The sequence below is a fragment of the Lutjanus erythropterus genome, chromosome 10 (genome assembly GCF_056507025.1).
Source record: "Lutjanus erythropterus isolate fLutEry1 chromosome 10, fLutEry1.hap2, whole genome shotgun sequence".
NCBI lineage: Eukaryota > Metazoa > Chordata > Actinopteri > Lutjaniformes > Lutjanidae > Lutjanus > Lutjanus erythropterus.
This window is the reverse complement of record NC_139326.1, coordinates 13,277,949-13,302,153: the sequence shown is the minus strand read 5'-3', so window position 1 is coordinate 13,302,153 and position 24,205 is coordinate 13,277,949. Positions and strand designations below refer to the sequence as shown.

The 24,205-nt window shown below is 38.9% G+C and overlaps 1 protein-coding gene across 1 annotated transcript; it reads right to left on the bottom strand.

Moving 5' to 3' along the window:
• Window positions 1-1,485: 1,485 nt before the first annotated feature.
• Window positions 1,486-23,221, bottom strand: npffr2a (neuropeptide FF receptor 2a). Its single transcript, XM_084729480.1, has 4 exons — window positions 22,889-23,221; window positions 14,261-14,595; window positions 7,256-7,355; window positions 1,486-3,076 (listed from the first exon to the last, which is right to left on the bottom strand). Exons 2-4 carry the CDS (start codon window positions 14,586-14,588, stop codon window positions 2,224-2,226), a joined length of 1,281 nt encoding a protein of 426 aa, XP_084585606.1. The 5' UTR covers window positions 14,589-14,595; window positions 22,889-23,221; the 3' UTR covers window positions 1,486-2,223.
• Between the last annotated feature and the right edge of the window lie 984 nt (window positions 23,222-24,205).

Genomic DNA, 24,205 nt, shown 5'->3' with positions numbered 1-24,205 from the left:
AATCAAATGTTCTTGCATTTTAATACCAACAAATCATTACCACATTAATTGTTAGATATTAGTTTAATTACCATAAGCAAAATAGACCATTTGTTTCATTTCTTTAGCCTGGTTCCAAATCTTATGAATCACTGTCTGCTTTTTTTTTTCTGTTGTTGTCAGTGATTCATATAGGTCTGCTGTAGTATTTATTGACATCTTTTTTCACTGGTTGGCTCAGTTGTGTTCCCAATCAAAGCCCTGTCCGGATTTACCTTTGCTGGCCGGAGCCAAAGAAAACGCTGCCGTACAGGCTTTTGTAAATCGACTCACAATCGACACATTTCCTCATTTCACATTACAATTGTTACCTGCTCCTAGCAACTGCTTCCTGAGCTTCTGCCTTGAACATTGAAGTAATTATACTAAGGCATAATTGGCTCATTAATCAGTATAATTGTATCTGTTACTGTCAATCAGCTTAATGAGTCTGTCAGAGGCTCATGTGCTGTAGTTGGTGAATGCTGATGAGTAATCGTTAAAATGACAAGGTCTTCAAATTTACTAGGCAGTGCAGCAGCGGATGCCATTTTATCCTCTAACGTGGACAGAAATTGATGTCTTTGCGCGACTGGTATATTTTCTCATATTTCAAAACACGTTTAAGATGATAAAATAAGTTTGTGAAGAATTAAGAAAATGGTCGAATCACAACCACTATTCAAGTGCAGCTGTACGTACATGTTTGATGCAGTATAGCAATATAAAAAGCCCAAAGGTTTATTTATGCTCCCTGTTGGTAGGATTATGGATACGTACGTTTTATACTATGTTACTGCCTAAGTTCTCCCATGCATCATTCACATTGGCATGAAAGTTAAGCAGTACATCCACTAGAGTAGTCAAAATGTACCATGAAGAAGAAGACTAGTCTGAAAATCTGTGCAAATAAAGACAAACTGTGCGCACAGTATGAACAGAAGGCTCAGTTTATATCTGTGTGTGTTTCTAACATAGAGCATAATTGAGACCTAAGAAGTTATACAATAATTACATTTTCAAGCTCACTTAAGATTGAGTGACCTTGCAGAGTTCTATCATATCATCTCCAGTGAACTAAAAAAGTATGATTTTTTCAAATGGACTTTCAGGACTGAAATCTTTTCATTTGTCAGAGATAAGCTGGCTCATTGTCTATGGTTAGACAAGCTGCTGAGTCAATGATCTACAAAGTAAAAGCCTTGATTGTTTTTGAAGTACAGCATCTCTCTGCAGAGTTTTCTTCTCTAAAATATAAAAACAGTCATGTGTGTAAAAGCCATTGTGCTGCTGACCATCATTTTGGCACGGCACTGAACCCTTTGATTTGATGTTCCAGTGCTTTGACTTCTAAGATGTGTTTTGAAATGTGTACAGCGCTTTGTTTTATATATATATATATATATATATACATATATATATATATATATATATATATATATAGAAAGCCTTTCTAAATTTGGTGACAAGACTTAATTTCACAGGCCACAGAGGTTTCGCTATTCAAGGTTTGAAAGTACTTCAGTATATTCACTTCTATTGAGAATCAAAAGTATTTGAAGACAGGGTAGAAGTTTGTTCCATCTATTGTGCCAGTCTACAACAACATTAAATGACTTTAGTTTTGAAATCTGCCCTGCAAACATCACAGTACATACATGTTTGATGCATCTTTATACATTTATACATAGAAATTTCACAAGGTATGTCATAGAGCAGGACAGTAGCCTGTTATCAATGCAATACCAACCCATCCCAGCTGATTAATTATTAGACAGCAAGATTTGTGTTCCTTTTGTTGACAACTACAATTCCAACAGCACAACCTGCTTCCATTTTTAACATCGCACAATATGTGCAACATACTTTGAGAGCCTTAAAGGTGATAAGTAAAGATTAATGGCCAAAATAAGCATATTTTTTCATTTCAGACATTTGTGTCAGGAGCAAACATTATGACCTGTTCAGGGTTTGCTCCTGAAACAATACACTTGCTGCGCTAATTGTTTGTAAGTGTTGCAGGGCAATCAAAAGGACAAATTACTGCTCTATATTTTCTCCAGTTTTGTCCTTTTTCTTGTTTTTGGCAGGATATTCAGGTGAGCCTTGCGGTTTACTTACGCTCAGTGGAGGACGTGAGTTTGAATGATGGAGGCAATTTTCATTAAACCTTTGCTTATCACCTAGAAGAATGTCTGTGTCCCCTCAAATAGACACTGCTGTCACACCACCACTGCTGCAAGATGCCTTCTCCAGGTCCTCCATGACCAAGTCCTGTTCGGTGACGTGGTTGAGTCGCCTGGAAGTGTTCTTATCCAGGCTGTTGAGAGAAATAGGCTCCAGAGAGGTTTGTGCATTGTTAGCTGGGAGCACAGAGTTTCCCTGCAGCCTGTGTGAGTAGGTTTTCCTCCGCTGTCCATCTGCTGTGCATAAGCTGAACTTGAACACAGCTTGAAATCCTCTATGGAAATTCTCATTGAAGAAACCGTAGATGATGGGGTTGACACTGCTGTTGAAGAAGGCTAGCCAGTGGGCAAAGGGGTAAATGTAAATGTTGATGATTCTGTACTGTTGCTCGGTCAGGCTGGCATAATCACTCAGCATCATGAGAGTCCACAGAGGCAGCCAGGAAATGATGAAAAGCAAAGCAACGATTAAAAGCATTTTAATCACCCTTTGCTTTTTCTTTGACACAGTGTGGCGATTGTCGTGACCCGGCTTTCCGCCCGTTGGGACCGCTGTTTTGAAAAGCGTAATGCCAATCCTGGCGTACATGATCACGATGAGGGAAAGAGGAGCAAGGTAGATATTTGCAAACAGGACAGTGGTGTAAATCTTCCTCATCTCCTGGTTCGGCCAGTTCTCTCTGCACCAATAAAACGGGGTTGTTTTGTTGTCGTAGCCCAGTAACACCCGGATGGTTTGCTCCTTGGTCACTTGTAGCATCACCCCAGAGGGACACATGATGGATATGGCCAGAACCCAGATAATGACTATTATCAAGGTGGCTGTGGATAGGGTCAGCTTCTGCTTGAATGGGTAGACAATGCATCTGAATCTGCAAAAGGATTAAAAAAAAAGACTGGATAAGGAAGATGCATGTAGTTACGTTACTCTCTCTCTGAGGCTGTAGCTCGGGCCTTTAAAGCTCGAGTGAAAATGGTGGTATCATATGAAACTAGATAACCATGTCTGGCTAGCTCGTTGGGAAGGGGGCTAAAAAACACTACAAGGCTACATTTTGAGAGAGAGATACCTCTCACCTAAATACATCTGAATGAAAATGAGTTCTTTGGATACCCAAGAGTGTCTCCTTTACAGATGTGCCCACTTTATGCTGATCCCATGCAATTTTTTGCATGCAGTGTGCAGTATGTCAAAGGGGAGCTCAAAAAGTTTATATCATCTGATTATTTCCTTGCTCAAAAATCTATCCAAAATGTATGTAGCTGTAAAACTCAGTTTAGGCTTAGGTTGTATCTGTTTTGACACCACCATATATTCCTGACATTTAACCAGAGTATATGGTCTTATGTAAAACAGTAATATAATTCTCGATCCACTCCTGATATTACTCCAACAACGTAAGCAGAGAGATAGTCATAGCAATGCTGTTACCACAGTTGTAAAACAACACAGACTCAGGAGCTCTCCTGCAGCTGGAGCTTTTATTCACGGACAAATTTTTGAAGGCATGGAAAGTCATAACATGAAACCCTTGTAATACCACGCCAAGCCTAACTCAGCTGAACAAAGTTATTGGCAGACTCTGAAGCAGCTGCAGGTATGTCATGTGCACAGACACAGATGAAAAAAACACTTGATTTGAATATAGATTTGCCACTTTTTGCAGAGGGGATGGAAATCTTTAAAGCTTAGCAGGGTTGTGTAACCAGAAGATAAGCAAATCGATCCCTGGCTCCCTTGAGTCCACATGTCAGAGTATCCTTGATGCTGAACCCAAAATTACCCCCGAAAGCATAGCCCGCTGTGTGTGTGAATGCTTAGGTCCTGAGGAACAGAGGCACCTTGCTTGGCAACCTCTGTACAAACGTATGTGAATGGTAGAATGTGCCATGTGTGGTAAAGCACTTTAAGTGGTCAGAAAACCAGAGAAGTATTATATGAATTCAGTCCATTTACCATTAAAGGTGGAGGTGGACAGAGTCCAGCTCTCACTGAGAAAGAATCTTGTGATTGTTAGTTTAAGAGGCATGTAGAGACATCTAGACCAAGAAACTGATTCTGAATGGTTGTATTTGGTGTTTGAAGGTGGTTTCTATATGCTGACCTGAGATAGTTATATATATTTGTATGCTCTTGTATGTGTATTCTCATAATGGTTGCATTAAGAATGTGTAATTAACTTAGACGTCTCTTTTTGTGGATATGAGCGGAGGGTTAGTCAGAGGACAGCAAGAGAAAATACACTTAGTCTTTCAATTGTATGTGGGCATGAATTACATGTAATGAATTTATCTTAGCACAGGACACATCTGGACAGGCATTATCCTTGTTACATGCATCTTATGCTTGTAATATCCTTGACTGTATGATTTAGATGGCACATTGTACTGAGTATGCTCATATCATATGGAAAGACACATTAACATTCATGCTGGTTGCACACACAGTAATCCTAATTTTATGTATGCACATGTGCATCTGGCCATACACACCTGGCATCAAGATTTATGAGGGCAGCTTGTGGCCTGATTGATTTCTCTACGCTTACATTTTTTTTTTAACTCTTTGGGTAATCTACTTCATGATTTTATATGCCAAAGATGCTGCAAGCATGATCAGTTTCCACAAACCCCAAACAGGTGTTTTCTGTTCCTAAACCTACCCAGACCTCGACCACGGCGTTGTTACATTTTAAAAACATAATTAGAATGTGCAACGTGCAAAACTGAGGGTACAAATTGAGTTTCACGCATCTAGGGTTCCCTTCTAGACATGACTATGCTATAACATCTTGTCCCCCTCTGTCTCCTCAGTGAGTGAGAGACAGAGAAGGAAATGGAGAGTACCAACAGAAGGAAATATAAGCGAATTTCAGATATCCTGGAAAGAAGAATTACTATTTCTTATGGAAAGCTTTAAAGGAAAGGGGAATGAAATTTACTAACATAACCTTAAAAAAATCATTTCTAAAATATTCATTTTCTGCATAATTGTTCTCAATTCAATTCCCAGTTGGTAAGTGTCACTTATAGGTCATCTGCAAACATCTGTTTGCCAAACAATGTGCATTTATTTTGTTGTTTTCATTCTTTAAATGTCACCCGAATGCAGGAAACAAAATGGAGAAAAAGTGTGAATATATTCAATAACAGTCTGTAATAATAATAATAGTCTATTAGACATTTTCCTGGGAAAAATCGTTCCCTCTGGACTGAGTTGAATAGTGAAAACAAGGCTTATAGAGAACCACTCTACACACAGATGTTGTCATTATTCTACAGCATGCGGGCAGCGGCCATAAAATGAGGATTTCTTAAAGTGGAAATAGACAACTTTTTTTTGCTTCAGTTTATTATTGAAGTCAATGTTGACTTTAGGATATAAAGGAAAGGATGGGGATTTTCTGGTCACTATCAAACTTTTGTCTTCCCAACATCCCATTTAAAATAATGATATAATCCATAATGGTATGACAGCAATGAGGTCATATTAGGATAAATACAGCAGTTATCTTTGCATGAACACAATAGCTAAAAGGGCAGACAAGAGGACTCTTTATCTCCTCACCCTTTCAAATCTCATTCTAATCATGTCTCTGATGGTGACTTTCGGATGTCAAAGCGTTTCAAACACGGTCTGTCCTTTCCAGAGGCGTAGACGCCCTCCAGTGAATTTGTGACAGAGCGACGTCACTGCATGTCTAATGTCTGAGGACGGGGCAATGATAAAATACCAGCTCTCTCATTTTTTAAGATTGAAGAGCTGTTGTAACTCCACTGGATGTGCGTGTTCCCGGGGCTGTAGTGTGAGCAACAAGCTGTATCTCTCCTCTGTGTGATTCTGCAGCCTCCTCCAAAGGAGTGATTAGCAGGATTAACACGCAACTGTTGTCATCTCGATAAGCACTATCATCCAAAAGACAAGCACCAGATGATGGGAGAGCTGTACAGTCCTGCTCATTTGTTTGTCCCCTCAAAATCAGAAGAAATTATTTACGACATGCAGACCAGAGGAGCCTACATATGTTTCCATTTTCTCATGCAAAGTAGGCATGACTTAGTTGAATGGAGAAATGTGTGGCTGAGCTCTGAACTGAAGCACATTGTTCACTGCTGTGCATGAGAGGAAGTGTTACACTTCTCTTGACATACAGAAACATTGTGTGCAATAGTCCACCTTCCACCTTCTCTCCCCCTCTCCCTGGCTCTGCTGGCTACAGCTGAACTGTGCTTCCTAGCATCAGCGTCCAGGTCCTGCTGCCGGAGTTTTGTTGGTCTATGACCAGCTTGCATTGAACGGTGGTCAGAGAGACAACAGAGGCAGTAGGGGAGAAATGAGTCTGAGGTAGCTGCACCTGCTGCACCAGAGAAGCAGGCAGGTGCACAGCGTGGACCGCTTAGAACCAACAGCAGCAACTTCAGCACAAGCTTGACACAGACTGGCAAAACACCAGCAACTGTTTGAATACCATGGCAATGAACACAGCTTCAGTACAGCCCTGTCCAAAAACAGTACAAAATTAAAGTTTTGTTTTTTGTAGCTGCTTTAAGGCTCTTTAAATGAGAACTCTGTCACATATTTATCAGAATATGTACATATATAATCCATTCCTGTCCATTTTGCCTTAGTTTAGAGAAGTGTCAGTGTTTAACAGAATGAGTGTAACTATGTATTTCACGATTTATTTCTCGTTTCACCATTTTAATTCTAATTCTTATCTTAGTGGTCCATTAGTCAATTGCAGATTGCATCATTCTTTTGTATGGATAAAATAAATGGGTGGGTAATAAAATATTTTTGGTTCATTATGAAACTGTGGCAAGACAAATTAGACTGTGGCAAGCTGCCACATTCTTGATAATTAATGGGAAACACTGCATATATTAACAGGACAGTGCAGCCTTTGTGCTCTCTGATTGGTTTCTGGTTTTATCCGTTTTACTGTAGCATACAACTTTTTTGAGGCGTAATTCAAGCATAAAAGTTGCTGGGCGAAGGAAATGTACTGTTATATGTATGTAGCAGTAGTATTGAAAAACAGCCACCATACCTGTCAACAGCAATAGCGACCAGAGTGAAGACGGATGCTGACACGGAGATCCCTTGAACCATGCCGCTCATTTTGCAGACCAGGCTTCCAAAAGGCCATCCTGTTGAGTAGAGATGCATTGAGCTGATTTACCGCTAAGACAACACGTTAAGACGGAGCAGCAGATCATGTATGAATTTAGATTGAAACGGATTCACAACCACAGCGGCGCACAGGAGGAGTTGAAGGGATTTGCCATAATACATCCTAGTGTCCTGAGGGGAAACAATCTCTTTCTTCGTGGTACTAAATCAGGGCTGCTCTTGACAAGGAGCAGAGGTGCTGACATTGTGGTGTCTTATTATGGCTGACTCAAAATAATCACAGACTGCAGACTGTCATCAGTCTAACCCTCAGCCTCTGTGACATGGACTTGTGCTTGATCATCTCACTCTTTTAGAATAAAGGTCGACTGGAGATATGAAGCGTTCTTGTGGTTGTTAATTGTATGAGTGAGATAGAAACTAAGGAGATGAAATTTGAAACTCAGGGAATTTTAAAGGCTTACTCAGCAATTTTACCAATAAAGCTCAAGTTAATATATTATTATTATTATATATTATTATAATTATATGTCTTCTAAGTATAAAACTATAATCCTGATTATATCTCTACTTGAACCTTAGGCTGATTTTTTTAACAGTAAATCTACCTTACCAACTGGAGGTGTGGAGTTTGAAAGAAGTGGGCATTTACAAGACAGGTCGGAGTCTAAGTTTCATTCATTTTGCATTCAGGCTTGCTCAGTGATGTCTGAAATGGAATCACTGACTGAAACTTCAGAAGTGTTTTTCCTCTGCTGAGGAGTCTGGGGTGTTGATTCAGAGGTTACGGTTAGGCCAGAGGTAGCTGTTGTATTTTCCAGCGCCTTTTGGGTTTTAAGTCTTGACATGGGCTGGGGGCAGTCACGTACAGAATGTCTTGGCCTCTGCTGCTCCAATTTTGACCTTTTTTGAGTGTCTCTTGTGAGTCTCTCTTGCCAACTGCCATGATGCAACACAACAAAAAAGAAAGGCGTTTTTCTAGAACAAAGTTTTGCTAGTGGCTTGACTTTTCTGAGATTATAAGATCAGAATGAATATACCATAAGAAAGTAGCCATCTCAAGAAAAGTGCAATTTGTCACTTACACTTTAAACCCCCTGAGTTAACTACCAATACCTCTGCGTTGGTAATCAAACTGTGTTAGGTTGTCTACTTTAGATAAGTGGAGTAATTGCTTTGTGTCGGCTTCAGCTCTTGTTTTCCAAAGGAGAAAGTGATGACGCTGAAGCTAACAGCCATACTATTTTGGTTTCCACTGCCCTGATGTGACATTTTCCCGCTCTACAGCTTATTTGAGCTTTAACCCCGGTCACTACTGACCTATCAAGCATATCCAATCAGAAGCTTTCAGATGGAGAAATCATGTTTTGTACGATTTTATACAGTGCTTGATATAAATTATGTGATGTTGCGTTGGCATCAAACTCAACTCACTATCTCTATGACCAACATTCATAGAAAGTCATAGACAGCCTTGAAGAGGTGGGACAATGCATGTATAGAATGGTAAATGTAACAATGAACTGAAACATTTGCTCCCTGGTTATTTTCTTATAGTGCTGTTTACGCTTTCACTTCTTTTTTCTTCTTTAAGGAACATGCAGCACTTTTTTTCCTTTTGTCTCTACTATGTTGGAATGCAAGCAGCTTCTTCATTCCTTGTCCAAATTGAAACCAGCAGTGCAGAGCTGGATTCAAAAATATCTTATCTTCGGTGCGAGTAGAAAACACTAATTATATGGCCTTAAGCTCTGACAGATCTTTAGCTGCTTACCAAGTACATGTCAGATATCACAACCCACAGGCATTGGGTTGATGTCACATTTCTTTCTTTTTTATACATTTTATTTTTATTGCTTTTTTCATTGCCCTATCACTATAAAACCTATTTATTCCTATGACATATTCAGTGGTTCAGTCCATGACTGTCGCGGTGACAGAATTTCCCCTGCGGTTATTTGGGTTGGCTCAACAGCCAGGTATGCTGTACTGGCACAGTTCAACATTTGTTTTTGTTTGTTTGGTCTGAGCACGCTCGCTGCTGGGTGCTAGTCATAGTTACACAATGTTGCAAATGAACTCCTGCAGTTTGACCATTTCTTTTTCAAATGTATCTATGAAGTTACCTTCAGGGCAGATCTATCAAGTACATTTACATACAGCAACGACACACACACACCAGCAAGAGGATCACAGAGCAGAACTGTCTGGCTTCTGTCAAATAACAAAGCTATTGCACCTTGCGCTGCAGAGCCAAAGTCCCACCCCTTCTGGTTGACCACCATGGGATGTAATATAGGAAAAAGTATGATCTGCAGTCTATGGTGAGATAGAAATTACTTATAACTCATAACTTGCTCCCTCCAAAAGCTAATGTTGGTCCAGGGTTATACCAGGATGTGGTCACACAACAGCTGGTCTTACTTGTTCTTTTGCTTACTGGATAAAAAGGACCAGGATTCACAGAATAAACCACTTCTGGTAAGACAGTTTACAAGTAGCAGCAAAATTGGTACTGGTGACATATATTGGGTGAGATAAGAAGTGTATTTCACTGAGCGGTTTCACATAAAACTAAACTACAACAAAAGCAAAAATCTGAGAACTCTCTAGACCAATCAGGTCCTACTACACGATTACATCATTCAATTAAATCATTCATAGAAAAATGCAGCTGTTTACTGTTTAAAGAAAACTATTTAGAATATATGATTTGAGTTTGGTCGGAATCATTATACAGAGAATATGTAGCTTAAATAAACCCATCATGATACCATCGGTCTGTAATATAGACAAAACAATACATAAACCATAAACCATTTAAACATTTTGTAACAAAAACTTATTACATTCTTCCAAGTCTTTTCTTAGCCGTTATATTTATATCCTCAAAAAAAAAAAAACAGTTTGAAGCACTAATAAATTAACATGATTGCAAAACAGCTAATGTGTTATTGTTTAATCTAGCAGAAGTTGTGCAGTTTGATATGTTCCATTAACCACAATATCTTGATAAAAGTGTTGAGTAGATATGGATACCATTTTTATCCATTGTCAACACTTTTCACTTTCATCTCCTCGTGATGCTTCTTTCATGTGGTTCACAAATTGCTGGAGGCCAGTAAGTAACAATGCAGATCACAAAACGTCCATCATCTTCAATTTAGCATTACGTCCTGAAAACATCCTAATGGTACATTAGATGAAAGCTTTCTTTGAGAGACAGCAGATTGTTAGTTGTCCATCTTAACAGCACGCGGAGGTTGTGCAAGCAGCTCATGTCACTGCACCCGAACACAAAGTGAAAGAACGATGCACATAATGCTGTGTGTGACTGATCACATCTTGGGCTTTGATTAACAACATAAATACACGCAGAGGCAGAGGGACACATGTCACATGACTGATAGAGGCCCTCTGTCTAGTATCCAGCTGTACACTCAGCATCCCTGTCCTGTTGAAGTGATTCATCACTCGGTCAAATGTCTTTGGTTGTCTAAGTTTCAGACTCCCTGCTGCTGAAAAGCACTGCACAGCATGAGGCTGTCATCATCACAAAGCTCCCTGGTATGGATGCTGGTAGAGAGGGGAGGAGCTCTGCTCAGTTTCTGATTGACGCAGCGGCCCGTGTTACAGCTGAGCGACTTCAGTTTCATTTTTGTGACAGCAGCGAGTCTTTTCACCTCCTGCTGTCTGAGCCTTTCATGCGCCCTTTTTGCAAACTGCAGCCTGACTCAACTTGACCCCTTTTTTCCAAGCATCATTTTCTCTGTTACTCTGTTACTTTTTGCCTGTTACCCACCATATGAAATAAAATCCTTCTTTCTCACTTTTAAACCTTTCTGTACAACGTGCAGCTCGTTACTCTGTTCCCAGGACAATGCTGTTGTTTGTCTCAGAGGAAACACATGTGATTTCCTTCTTGTTATGTTGTTTACTGCCACTGTGCTTGTATACTATATTGTTTTATTTTGGGAGTTCCTCATTTTTTGAGATACTAAGTCATTATTTTTGACATTCTAACTCATTATTTTGAGTTTCTTATTTCAATAGCTTGCAGGATATTATTTTTTCATCAAATTAGCAGAAATGGGCTTTCATAAGAGAAAGAGTGCATGGACAGCAAAATCCAAAATGCATTAATATGCAGTTTGTTTGGTTTTTAACAAGACACAAGATGTCTCCAATGTCTGTCAGTGCATGCTGGAGTTTTCAAGTTTCCACATCACATTTTTCGTACATTTTGCATTGAAGTACAGAATAATCTGTAGGGATTAGAATATTTCCTCCTTCAGCAGATGAAAACCTTCTACTACTCTGTACAAACATCATTCTGCACAGTGAGGGGGCCGACATCCAAGTGAAGCAACAATAAGAAATAGGCCTCCATTTTTGAATGGAGGGGGATCTCAGTTTTTCCTTTTTTCTGATTTGCAGTGTGCTGTTCTCTTCAAACTATGCATTACATTACATTAAATCACATTGCAATAATTTTGCAGACAGCTCATCGACACAGTAAGTGCATCCATCTTGACAGAAATATCCTTGAAGCTGTAAGTGCATCCCTCTCCAACAAGAAACTAAATGCATGTTCTGTGTTCCTTTATAAGTGCTATTTTTACACATTTATGTCCGTTTGATTGCTTCTTTCTTTTTCTTTGTGTTTGGTAGCACAGTAACATACTTTGCGTGAGGAAAAGTGTAGAGTAACAAAGTGACCAGACCTGCAGATTCCAGAGGATTTTTGCCATTGTAAATTTGCATTTGAAAATGTTCTTTAAGTGCTGCATCATGTCCCGTCAGGAAGTGTTCATTCTTGAAAATGGTATGAAAGAGTAACAAAAAGAACAAAACAAGTTTGGAAACTGAGGTCCTGCTTTACCACAGCACCTTGAAATATTCAAAATTCACTATGAAAATACTGAAAATGCACCTCAAACTCTTGAGGGCTTGAATATGACTAGATGTAGAAAAGATGTAGGAACCCTGAAGTAAAGAAACATGCAATTCATTTGTGATGAAGCCTACTGTGTCAATATAAAATCCCAGTTCTTCAGAAGACGTCTTGCACTCCTCTTCACTTCGATGCCCTCCTGATTTCTGTTTGACAGTTTCTGCACTGACAGGCTCTAGCACCCATGGGACCTTTAAGCAGACACATGCTGTGTTTGCAACACTATTCAGATTAATTTGAAAGTATTTAAATTCACTTTTTTATGAATAGAAGTATAAAAGCCCCCCAAAATATATATACAACACAACACACAACTGGTTAAATGCAGTTCATATTGTAAAGATCGTAGTGCATTACTGTTTGTCATGTGAAACTTTTCTGTGGATTTTTTTCTCTTACGGCAGAAACGCTGCACACTGAAGCACTGCGACATGTCAGTTCTGGAGTTAGCAGTGCTTCATCCTGACAGAGACACATCTCCAATCATGCTCCATGCCTGTTAAAAGGTTTTGCACACAGCACCTTTGACTGCTGCCTTTATATGGATTTACAGGGGCGTTCCCATATGCTAATTGCAAGTTTCCATCGTGCATCCAATTTAAGATCAAACGTGATTCATAGGCATATAACATACAACGTACAAACATAGAACACAGAACATGTGAGATTTGTCTCGCTGACAGCCAACTGTCAAGTCAAATCAGCAGAACGTGTAAAAAGCTCTGGTCTTATTCATGCACGCTGAGAAGACTGTCGCCTCCATGATGAGTCACAGTGTCAACTCTCCTGAGCCTTCTTTACCTTTGATCGCCAGAGACTGTTCAGAAAACAACAGGTCACCCCGTGATCCTAACGAGGTTCATGCTGCGTGGGACAGCCATGCACACCTTAGTGGTCCACATTACTGCAAATCTAAACTGAACAACAAAGGCAGCCCTGTTGTGAGTGGAATAATGTCAGTGATTAGGGATTAGGGAGCATTAGGGCTAGCAGCGCTGTGAAATCGAAGGTGGCACCAGAGGAAAATTTCAACTGTTTATTTTCTGTACAGCACTGATGATATCACAGGCTCAGCTCATCAGACACAGCTCGACTTTGTAAATCATCCCTCACTTTCTCGCTGCCTGGTTAATTGCTACCTCCCTTCACACAAAGCAAACAATAAAATTCTTATGATTTTGTCTGACTCACATGTAATCCCTGCCGTGAGATTTTACCTGCAGACTGAATGAGAAAGCAGCCTGAAACATGGCTGTCTTTAGCAGGGGCACTGTGAATCCTGGGGTAAAACATTCAATTATCTGCTTAAATTAAAGGCAGCTGGACTTGACAGCGATCCTTACAACTAACCAAAGAGATAGTCACCCACGGACAAGACACATGTCCAGGAATCAGGATTCTTGTTACAGTTCTTTCTACATTGCAGTGATCCCTTTACTTTTGTTTTCTTTTGCTTTTGGCAGCCAGTAAAAAAATCACTCTGATTTCTTGTTGAGCCTATTTTTGTTTGTGAGTTGCAGCTCTTTCCCATTTTAGGCGTTTTTGTGTTTCCATGGCATTCGAGCTGAAAAGTAACGCTGCCACCCAGTTGGTTTTGATCAAAACCTTCATTACTTCCTGATTTTTGGAACAGAATATCTGCTAATTTCAATTAATCAATCTTAGGACAAGGTTTTGTTGCACGTTAGCATACCATTTTAGCATTAAATTAATTTGTTTATTATGTGTGGGACAGTGGGACTTAAACGTCTTTACCAAATTTCATGGCAATCAGTGCAATAACTGTTGAGAATTTTCCCTCAAAACCACAAATGCCAGCCTACCTGTGGCACTAGAGTATAAATGAGAGGTCACCAAAATCATATGGATTCATCCTCTGGAGATCATGATTATCTTTATCCAAGGTTTGAGTATAAAGTTCTGACACAAAACAACACACTGAAAGCTTGTAACTACTGTCCTGCTCACCTGTAATTATGTTGTCAAGGAGAGTAGTGGGCATGCAGAAAATCCCAACCAGGAGATCACTCACAGCGAGGTTCAAGATGAACAAGTTGGTGACAGTCCGCATGTTTTTGCTCCTCAGCACAATGAAACAAACCACTCCATTTCCCACCATGCACACGAGGAAGATGAGCAGGTAGGACACGATGAAGATGGCTGCCGTGGACGGCTGGTGCAGGTAAAATCCAACATAGGTGATGTTGTTCCTGGGTATAATGGACTCCGTGGAGGAGTTGTAAAATGTCCAGTTGTCATACAGTTGAGTCAAGTTGTTCTCAAGTCCTTCATTCATTTTAAACCTGAAAAACGAGACAACAGAAAACTACGTGGTAAATCTTGTATTGATGGCATGATAAGTATGTGAGTATTAAATATTCTTAGTGCTTTTATAATACTTTTGTAGTCATAGTGTGAGATCCCATTTTTTCTATTTAAAGGTTAACAGAAGGAAGAAAAAAGTATTGTATTGGCATCATAGAACAACAATGCATTTGTCTGCATTCACTGGATTAAAAAAAAATAAATAAATACAGAGCAATTTTGCATCCTGCAGGCAGAGGGCACTATGAAAAGTCTAAATTTGGTCACACTCAGGTTATTTGTTTTTTGCTCTGGAGGGCTGGCAAATGTACACCCATTCTTTACTCAAGTAGACGTACAGATACTTGTGTTAAAAAAAAATCTAGTAAAAGTACTGATTACTAATGTGAAAGTGCAGGCTCTGAAATGTAGGCGAAGTTGGAAAAACTAGTCCTCTGAATGACATTTTTACCGGCTGTTTCTGTGCAAAGCTAACTGAACCTCAAGTCATATTGATATACTTTGAACACTATTAAACCAAGTGAACCTTAAACAATATACTGAGTTAAGTATAACTAAGTTTAACTTCACTCCAGTGTGTAAATCAGTTTTCATTGTCAGCAATAGAACTTGAAAAAGTTCTAATCAACATGTCATCTATTTAGGTTATCAACAATATCAACTTTCCTTCAGCTCTGGTTTGATCTGCACCAACTCCTGGTGAAGATTTCTGCCTACTTAGCTACTAAAATCTCCACTATATTCACCAGGTAGTTGCTTACTTTGTCAGTTTACTGTCTGTTACTGGTAAGGTTGTCAAAAGTATTGATACTTTGATACTTTTTCAATACAGCATGTTTAAAACACTACAATATCAGATCACATAGAAAAATTATCCTATTTTATGTGTCTCTCTTTGTCAAAAGAGGTATTTGTGGTATTGTGACATCTCTAGTTGTTGGGCACGTAGGTAGCGCTGATGTTTATCAGAGTATTTTTGCTGAAAACAGCTGGGTGCTGCGACTGGAAAGGACATTCATGAGAAAGAAAGAACTAATAAAAACAGTAAAAACAAAACAACGAACTAAAAGACGCTAAAAAGCAGACCTCATTCTCAGGAGATAACCCTTATGGATTGGTCATTATGAGGGACCCCCTCTTGTGTTACATGTACAAGATTTAAGAACTGCAAGTCATTTTTAGTTTAGTATGTTGTATTCCCATCATTTCCATCTGTGTTTAGATTGATTATAATGACACTAGTTGAGTTCAGCAGTGCAGACACAGTCACAGCCTCAGCCTCAGTTCTTTACTGTAAACGTTCTGTATGTTTCAGAACATTAACAGTGTAATTCCAAATGTTAAATGATTATGCCAACTTGCTTATTAGGATCCCTGACAATGAATGGCTTACTTATTTGCTGCATATGGGCAGGTGCAGTGAGAGCAGTGACAACAGCAGAGTGACGTTGGTTTTTTTCCCTTGAGAGAAAACTAGACGCAGAGAGATAACAATGCTGAAATCACAACACATCCTCAATCAACAAGAGGACTGTGGTGCATTTTGGTTTGTCTTCTGTCTTCAGTTCAAAATGGTGAGTTTAGATGCAAGGCCTTGCTCTTTGATTTGGATAGTTTGCTCCTGTTACAGCTGATATTGCCAATTTCTCAAAGCTCGAGTTGACGCCTTCAGGTGGCTTGTTTTGTCCAAAGATATTGAGTTTGTGGTTACCCAAGATACATACTGTACACAGCAAAACCTGAAAAAACTAAAAAGGCGAAATGTTTGGTATCTTTGCCAGAAAACCGATTATCAAAATAGTTGCAGATGAATCAATCAATTGACATGGACTCCAATAATCTGACAAGTGCCAAAGCAATTAGTTGATGAATACATTAGTCAGACCATAGAAAATTAAATTTAATAAGCTTCCAGGTCTTTTTCTCCTGCCTGTTCACGGTGTATTGTAAATAATTGCAAAATTTCAATCAAATACCGATGGATTTTTAACTGCTTTTTGGACTAAACAACTAATTTCAGTGTGTCCCCTAGGGGTCTGGTGACTTTTGACCATTTTTGATATTGGGTAGACTAACTGATTCATAAAAAATATAAATATACATAAATCTTTTGCAGTCTTGAAGTCTAACTATTACCCCCTCCTGCTCACAGTACACTATTTTCAGGAGCCATCTCCTTTTATAACTTTTCAGATTCCCTTTTTAATGATACGCACCAGAACCTATGAAATGACTGAAATTTTTACATTACGCCACAAAGTAAATTCTTCTGTGAAAGTTTATTTTTTAAATTGCATTTCTGTCATTACTGGAAGGTTTGGTTTGCAACATCAAGCACTCAAGCTGCCCTGTGCAGACTTATTTCTTTCAGTAATGCCACTAAAATTGAAATAGTCAACACTGAGTCTCTTTAAGGAATCTGAAAAAGCCGTTTACATGGCCTTGCCTTTTCCTCAGGTTTGTCTGCAGTCTGACTCCACTGTAGCTCTCCTGGAAACTTGACAAGTCCAGAGACAGAAGAAAGTAACTGTTTACAAGAGGACAACAAAATGAGCACAGACATGCAAACACCATCTCTGTCCTCAGTACATGTCTCTGAGGTGCACAAGTGCTTTAAAGTGGGTTTTAATTCCAAGTCAACAGCAAATAAACAGTGGTGAGAGTATCTACCTGTGAAATTATACAATGGAGATCTGCATCAAATAAATGTAGCCATTATCATTATGAGTCCTGCTCATTATGTCTGATTATAACTGCATGGAAATCATGATTGGATGTTACTTATGTGGTGATGTTTGAGGACAATAGCAACATTTAGACAGAAGAAAATGTTTCCTCATGTCACTGATGGTGATAAATCACACAGCTGGTAAACTTGTGCCTTCAAACTGCTGCCATCTCGGTGTGAATAAGTTGAATAAAAAATAAGTGTGAATAAAACATGACTGGGCAAATAGGGGGCATGTGTTGCTGAGAGACTGAGGAAGTATGGACTTTGAGAGCTATTTAAATGGGCACCCAATAATGTAGTTTTAATGACTTATTCATAGAGTCATAGATGTGTCCTGGTCGTCTTTAAGCGGGGTGTTGTGTCTTGAGAATTGAAAGGTGAAGACAGACCCAGTTATTTTCAAAATTACAAACCTTCTGAGATTTCAGTCACAATCATTTTTCTCTGAAACTCCAAACAAGCTTGCTGCATCTCGTGTGTTCATGGTGTTTCTCTGTGTTATTCACTTTCTTTTTGTTTTGTTGCAGCCTGGAAACTTTGCACATGTGGGCAACAGGCAGCAAGATAAGATCTAGAAAATGGAGGCAATATAAAAATCTCATGTACCCTCAAAAACAGGACAGCTGTTTTTAGCATCCAAGGTGAACCATTTCTCTATAGACTCGTGACTGCTTTCTGACTGTCATCTGCAATAAAGACCTTAAGTATAAGTGTCCAAAATTGTGTTGGTTTCCTGCAGAGACAAGCACATTTTCCCAAAAAGAAGGACAAAAGCTCATGCACCAGTCACTGCAGGCAGTAAATGGTAGACCCTAAACTGTCCCAGGCTTGTGGTAGGTCCTCAGTAGTCCTCTGGATCAGATTTAATAAGATGTAATGAGCAACATGTTGTGTGATCCAACCCTGTTTAATCTCTGTCTCTTCATCTTTAGCCTGATATGACAGATCTGGCATTGAACCTGGGGTGACAGATGGTTTCAGATGACATTGCCCTGATTAAGTATTAAATCATTAAATTTTGGTGCTTAATCTATCCTTATATCTATTTAAACTCTATTCAAATGGAAAAGGATTTGCTTAGTTTGAGTGTTCCTATGGGTTTAGATAAGTCAAATCTAGAGTTAGTGTGCCTATGGATAGATGAGTTGTATTTGTGAGATAAAAGTGACTGTAAAGCTTACTATGTGTTATCTAACTTGTAATTTTAGAGTGATTAACAGTGTCATATTGACGATTTTGGAGTAAAGGGAAATGGCAACGCTTGGCCCTATGAGGTAATGCAGTAAATCTACTTGCATCTCATATTCTATTAGTTCTCTAATTGTTTCTAAATTAAAGGGATAGTTTGGGTTTTTGTCTTATGCATAGTCAGTGTATTACCTACAGTAGATGGCGGTCAGCACACCCCCAGTTTGGAGAAGTAGGATGGGAAATATAAGCCGAATATTGTTCTCTCCCAACAAACCAAACTCCTTAGGCAAAAACTGTTTACCTTGCAGAAGATGGTAGTTGCTGGTCTACTGCTGCCTTGACTAATTAGTTTGTTTGTGTTACAGTGTGTCTTCAGTGAATCAGAACAAACCTTTTAAAATGCAGACGATCTAGAACAATGAAACACTTTGCACATCTACTAGACAAGACAGGCGTGTTGGAGAGAGAAGGCCAAAAAGTTGCAAAAGGACTTCTGCACACTGTCAAACTTGCAATATATCATTTATTTGTGACGTTTCGGTACTAGACCGTGTTGAAGGTCTAGTACCGAATTGTCACAAATAAATGACATTTTGCAAGTTAGAAAGTGTGCGGGAATACTTTTGCAAAATGCATAAGTCACACAATAACAAAAAACAAGCTACAGTAAATAATCAGGGCAGTGGTAGCCGTGCAACTCCTGTGTTCTGCGAGGTAAAATTACAAATTTTCTCATAGGAATCTGGTTGCTTTGGAGGGAGTGATATTTGGTTTACGCAACAGCAGTTTCCCCTTGAAAAAATCTGCCTGATGACAAGGTAAAGTCATGAACATATTCTGAATATAGTGTACACTTAAACTGATATTGATTTGTTTTGTCCACAGCAGTAGGGGGCATACTGTGCTAATACACTGACTATGAATATGTACCTGATACAACCCCATTTCAAATAACCTGAACTATCCCTTTAATGCATTTCTAACAACATTAATCAAATCAAATCGTACTGCAGAGCACAATACAGCTAATAATGGTATGTGCATTATAATGTGATTGGACCACAAGAGGTGGTATCTTTCTCCTCATCAGTTTTTATTCAGCAATTAGAATTGCTTCTGAGTTCACTGCTGATATGACATTAGTTCCTCTCTCGCCCACAGCTAGGAAATTTTTATTGCAATTATTTGACAGGAGATGAATCGATATGGTATGTTGCGGTAATTCTTGCGCTCTCAAAATGTCAGTCTCTGTGTTATCTGGTAGAATGTGCCTATCCATGTGAAAGCGTAGTTAACATTTGTCAATCCAGGGTGTTAGTGGAAATCATTATTACCCAGTGAAGGTGTTTTCAAAGGCTTTTCTACCCTGAGAGGAATAACATTCTCAGGAGACACTTAATAACTCTAATTCATGGCCGTGGTCTTGCTATAATCTGAAAGCTTTGCCGCACTTGTTCAGAATCAATCATATTTTTATATTCATATAATCCATAGGCAGCATCAGTCTGGAGGTGGAACTGGGAAAAAGCCATGCAAGCTCAATGTGTTGGAGCTCATAATCCTGCACCAACTTTGACGTAATAATGGATTTACCACAGGTCAGATTACTGCAATATGTATATCATGTTGTAGATGATCGAGCTGCAAATAATTCAATGGCCCATAGAAACCATGTTCTGCACAATTAGGACTGAAACTACAGATTACTTTCATTATCTATGTCCATAATTTTCTTGATTAATCAATTAGTTTGGTCCATGAATGTCTGAAAATGTTGAAAAAATGTTACAAACCCCATAAGATGATGCCCTCAAATGTCTTGTTTTGTCCACAACCCCATGTTAGAAAATGCCAGAAAACAAAAATCACAAAATATTCTATTCTATTTTATTGAATTTTCCTCTTTTTTGTTGTTTTTTTTTTTTGTTTGTTTGTTTAGGCAGACGGTATCTTTGCTTTAGTGACCTACAAACAGGTATCTGTGCAGGATAAACTCTAGAGGGACTTATGAGATTATGATTAGTTTAACCTTTCCCACAATGACAGTTTAATGTCATTAACTAACCATAATCGCATTTCATTAACAGTCATCAGACTGATATTACCCTGAGCAGGACCGCAGGCCTGAGAGACTTCCCTTGTGACTAAATCTCATAATAACAGCAAAAGAGAGGATCTCCCTCTGTTAGCTACAATCATCTTGTTAATGTCATGTTTCTCTGATGCTCTCACAGTATTTCACAGTTTGATTTTTATATTATCACCATCATCAGTATTATTGCAGAGTTTTTTAAATATGCTGAAAATGCTCAAAGAACTGATACACATGCTGAAATTATTTCACCAACTTTATATTAAAAATAACTCAGTGAATTGAAATGACATGTTCTTTGCAATGTTGATGATTTGTTTGTTTTTGACGCAAAACAAACTTGTTGCTACTGTGCCTGCGTCACAGAGACTGTTGCTAATTTTGGTTGATGTTTGACAGTTTTAACTGTGAGTTTTACAAAATGCAGTAATTGTTTCATCCCTAATATGTAGGCCAATACATATCTGTGTAAAAAAAAAAGCAATATGTAGCAATTGCTGTCCAGAAATGAGTCCTGCTATCCAAATAGCGAGTTGGAGCCAGAGACGGTATATTAAATAAGTTGAAGCTCTACTTAATATGTAGTCTTTGGTTGAAATGAGTTGTTTCTCCTTGCCTCCTCTCAGACCTGAGGAGGCTCACAAGGCTGCAGGAACACTGTAGGAGCACAAACGAAGATGACTCCTACATTGTGAGTTGATCAGCTGTTTAGCTGTCAGTTCCCTGTAAATGCAAAGTCAAGCCCTTTATCCTGAAAATAAAAGGAATTATAAGAAAATACACAGTCTGCAGCTGGAGTCCAGTGACTGCCGGTCAGACTCCATATAAAAAATCTGAAGAGACATCCAGTCATTCTGGCCCAGAAAATAAATTTCAAAGGAGTACACTGGAGCTATCGTTTGAGAAGTGAGTATTTTAGTTTAGCTTGTTACAGTAAATATATTGCAGATTTCTCCTTTAAGTAATTCTGTAAACATCAGCAGCCAATCACCAAACACGTCACTGCACACTCTGTCACATTACAATAATCTTTAGTATTTTTGTTACGTGAAAAGTATTAATCTTTAATACAAATATTAAAGCTGAAGTAGTCAGTCCATGTCCACAACAGTCCAGAATTAACCAATAGCCAATTTGGAGGAAGTATAATCAGTGTAGAGAAGAAAAATGAAGGTTGTGATAAATTAACAGAAAAATAAGAAGATTTAATGAATTAAAGGCTTATTATGAAACATTTTCCAAAACAAAATTACTGTATAGACTTATGAACATAATCCTTTTGAATCATCACTCATGAGCCACTAGAGGTGTGTGGTGGTGTCTGTAACTGCAGAGAACCTGCCCTCTGCCTGTGCCTTCTTATGTTCTCCATTATTTTGCTGTGCTCCTGACGCTCTTCCAACCCAAAACGTCAGTATTTTACATCCTGGGAATGAGACTCAACAGTCAACTGTCTTTTTGATGCGTTGAGGAATAGCTCGGACGAATCCTACAACCTTTGATGGGTGAACAGATAAATGGATTTAAAGATTCACTGACTGCCTCATTTTACCTGAACCTGTTATAAAAGTAACATAGTCTCCTGAATTTCAGCTGATTTTCTTGGGAATCTATCAAAAATTACCAAATTACCTGACTTCACCACATGCATCATGTCCCAGTCCTTAATGAGCAACAAGCACTGATTTCCCCTCAGAAGCACTAAGGGGACATTTTTTATTCACTTATATCGTCAGCAAGTGAGTGGATGAAGATAAAACACCAGAGAATATTTGGATGTATTTTGTGCCAAGATTGCGCGCGTAGCAGTCTCTACTCTCCACATGCGCGGATGGAAAGTAAACTGTTTGAGGGGCTCTTTTGCTTCTGCCTGTTCCCCTCTGCTGGGAACTTTGCGCATCAGATTGTGATTGTCTTCGGGTGCAAACATCAGCTAACTGCGCGCAAAAACACGACTGACTGCTCCTGGACAAAGAGGTTTCTGTGTCCAAATGGAGACCTGCGCGTCAAACCGGAGGAAACTGGCTGAAAGGAAAGCATGACGCGCGACTCATCTGGGGCAATGACCCGAAAACTCTGCGCTTTGATCGCCTAAATCAGTCCGTTAATGAGTTTTGGATCAAACGAGTCCAATTCAAACTTTAAGAACTAGATCAAAAATGGAGAAATTTAGTTTTTAAGATGTCCACCTGTGGCGCCTGCTGACTGACACTCTGTGCTGTTTTGACAGTGAATAACGCAAATAAATGTGTCTTACCTGTTTATTTTATATCAAGTTGACAACGGGTGTTCTGAGGAAAAGAAAAGTAAAAAATGTCCACTTTCCTCTGAATGAAACATATATGGATCAAAGAGAAAGTCAAGTAAAAATAAAGAGTGAAGCTCCGTCCCGCCGCGGTGCTCAGTATCAGTCCGGTTTCATGTGCGCCGCCGTGACGCGCTTCATGTGGCACTCAGGACGCGCTCAGCCAGCCGCTCAGAGCGCGAGTGGAGGATTGTCAGCCGGATGCGTCCGTATTTAATGCGGTGACGTCGAGAGTGAAGGGGGTGGGATGAAAGCTGGATGAACAGGCTAATGGTTGTGATAACCCCCACCACCACCACCACCACCCAATCTCTTCCAGCTGCTGTCTCTGAAATGTCAAGAGTCTCTGTTATTTAAAAAAAAAAAAGTCTAATGTGATGCTGATATGAAGAGGACAGCTCACAGATGGTCGCTGCTGCTGTTGCTGCACATGTTAGTGGATTTGACTGGAAACACAAGCAGAACTGACGCATACTGCAAACACACACAAACACACACAAACATTACTGTGGACTCACTCTGCGTGAATTGTACAAATAAATATGACTTGTGTAAGCCCCGAGGTGCCAGAATTCATTAGTGTAATTAAATGATAAATGATTATAATAATAATCAGTTTAAAAATTAATCATGAAATGAGTCCATGACCAAACGTTCTTTGAGCTACTGACAATAAATCTTACATGAATAATTTAAACTAGATTAATATAAAGTGTGGCCTAAAGCAAGAATAGAGACTGATATCAGTCAACTTATGTTATCAGCCAATATTGACCTGTCGCAGTTGTGTATCAGTATGTTGTCCAATATGTGGACAGAACATAATGTAGGATTTTACTGGATCATTTTTATGAATTTAGTTTTAATATATATTCATATTTTTCTATTTCAGTTTATTATAATTAGTATTATTTATACGTTTTTTTGTAATTACTTAAAATACCAGTGAAAGTTTATTGTCCAAAATGACATCACAGCACTAAAACACTAAAGTTATTAAACTGTAAAAGATCCTGCCTCCATTACACATCGTCACTGTCAAGTGTTTGATAAGCACATTTGAGGGATCATATTGGCAGATAAATCGATAAAAAGCAATGCCAGCCACAAAAATCAAGTATCACTCAGGCCCTATTTTGAATTAAAACTTGCATACTTGCATCATTTGTCTAATTCAGAGTGATTTAACTTCAGAGGTTTATCATTTTAATTGTATGAGACAGAATAAATAGGATACTTTTTTTTTTTTTACCACTAAACAACATGACA

Bases quoted from the DNA above. Each gene is read 5' to 3' on its own strand.
- npffr2a (XM_084729480.1), bottom strand. From the start codon at position 14,588: ATGAATGAAGGACTTGAGAACAACTTGACTCAACTGTATGACAACTGG. The intron at 7,356-14,260 runs GTGAGCAGGACA...TCTACTCAACAG, and splicing joins CCTTGACAACATAATTACAG to GATGGCCTTTTGGAAGCCTG. The intron at 3,077-7,255 runs GTATGGTGGCTG...ATCCTTTTGCAG, and splicing joins GTCGCTATTGCTGTTGACAG to ATTCAGATGCATTGTCTACC.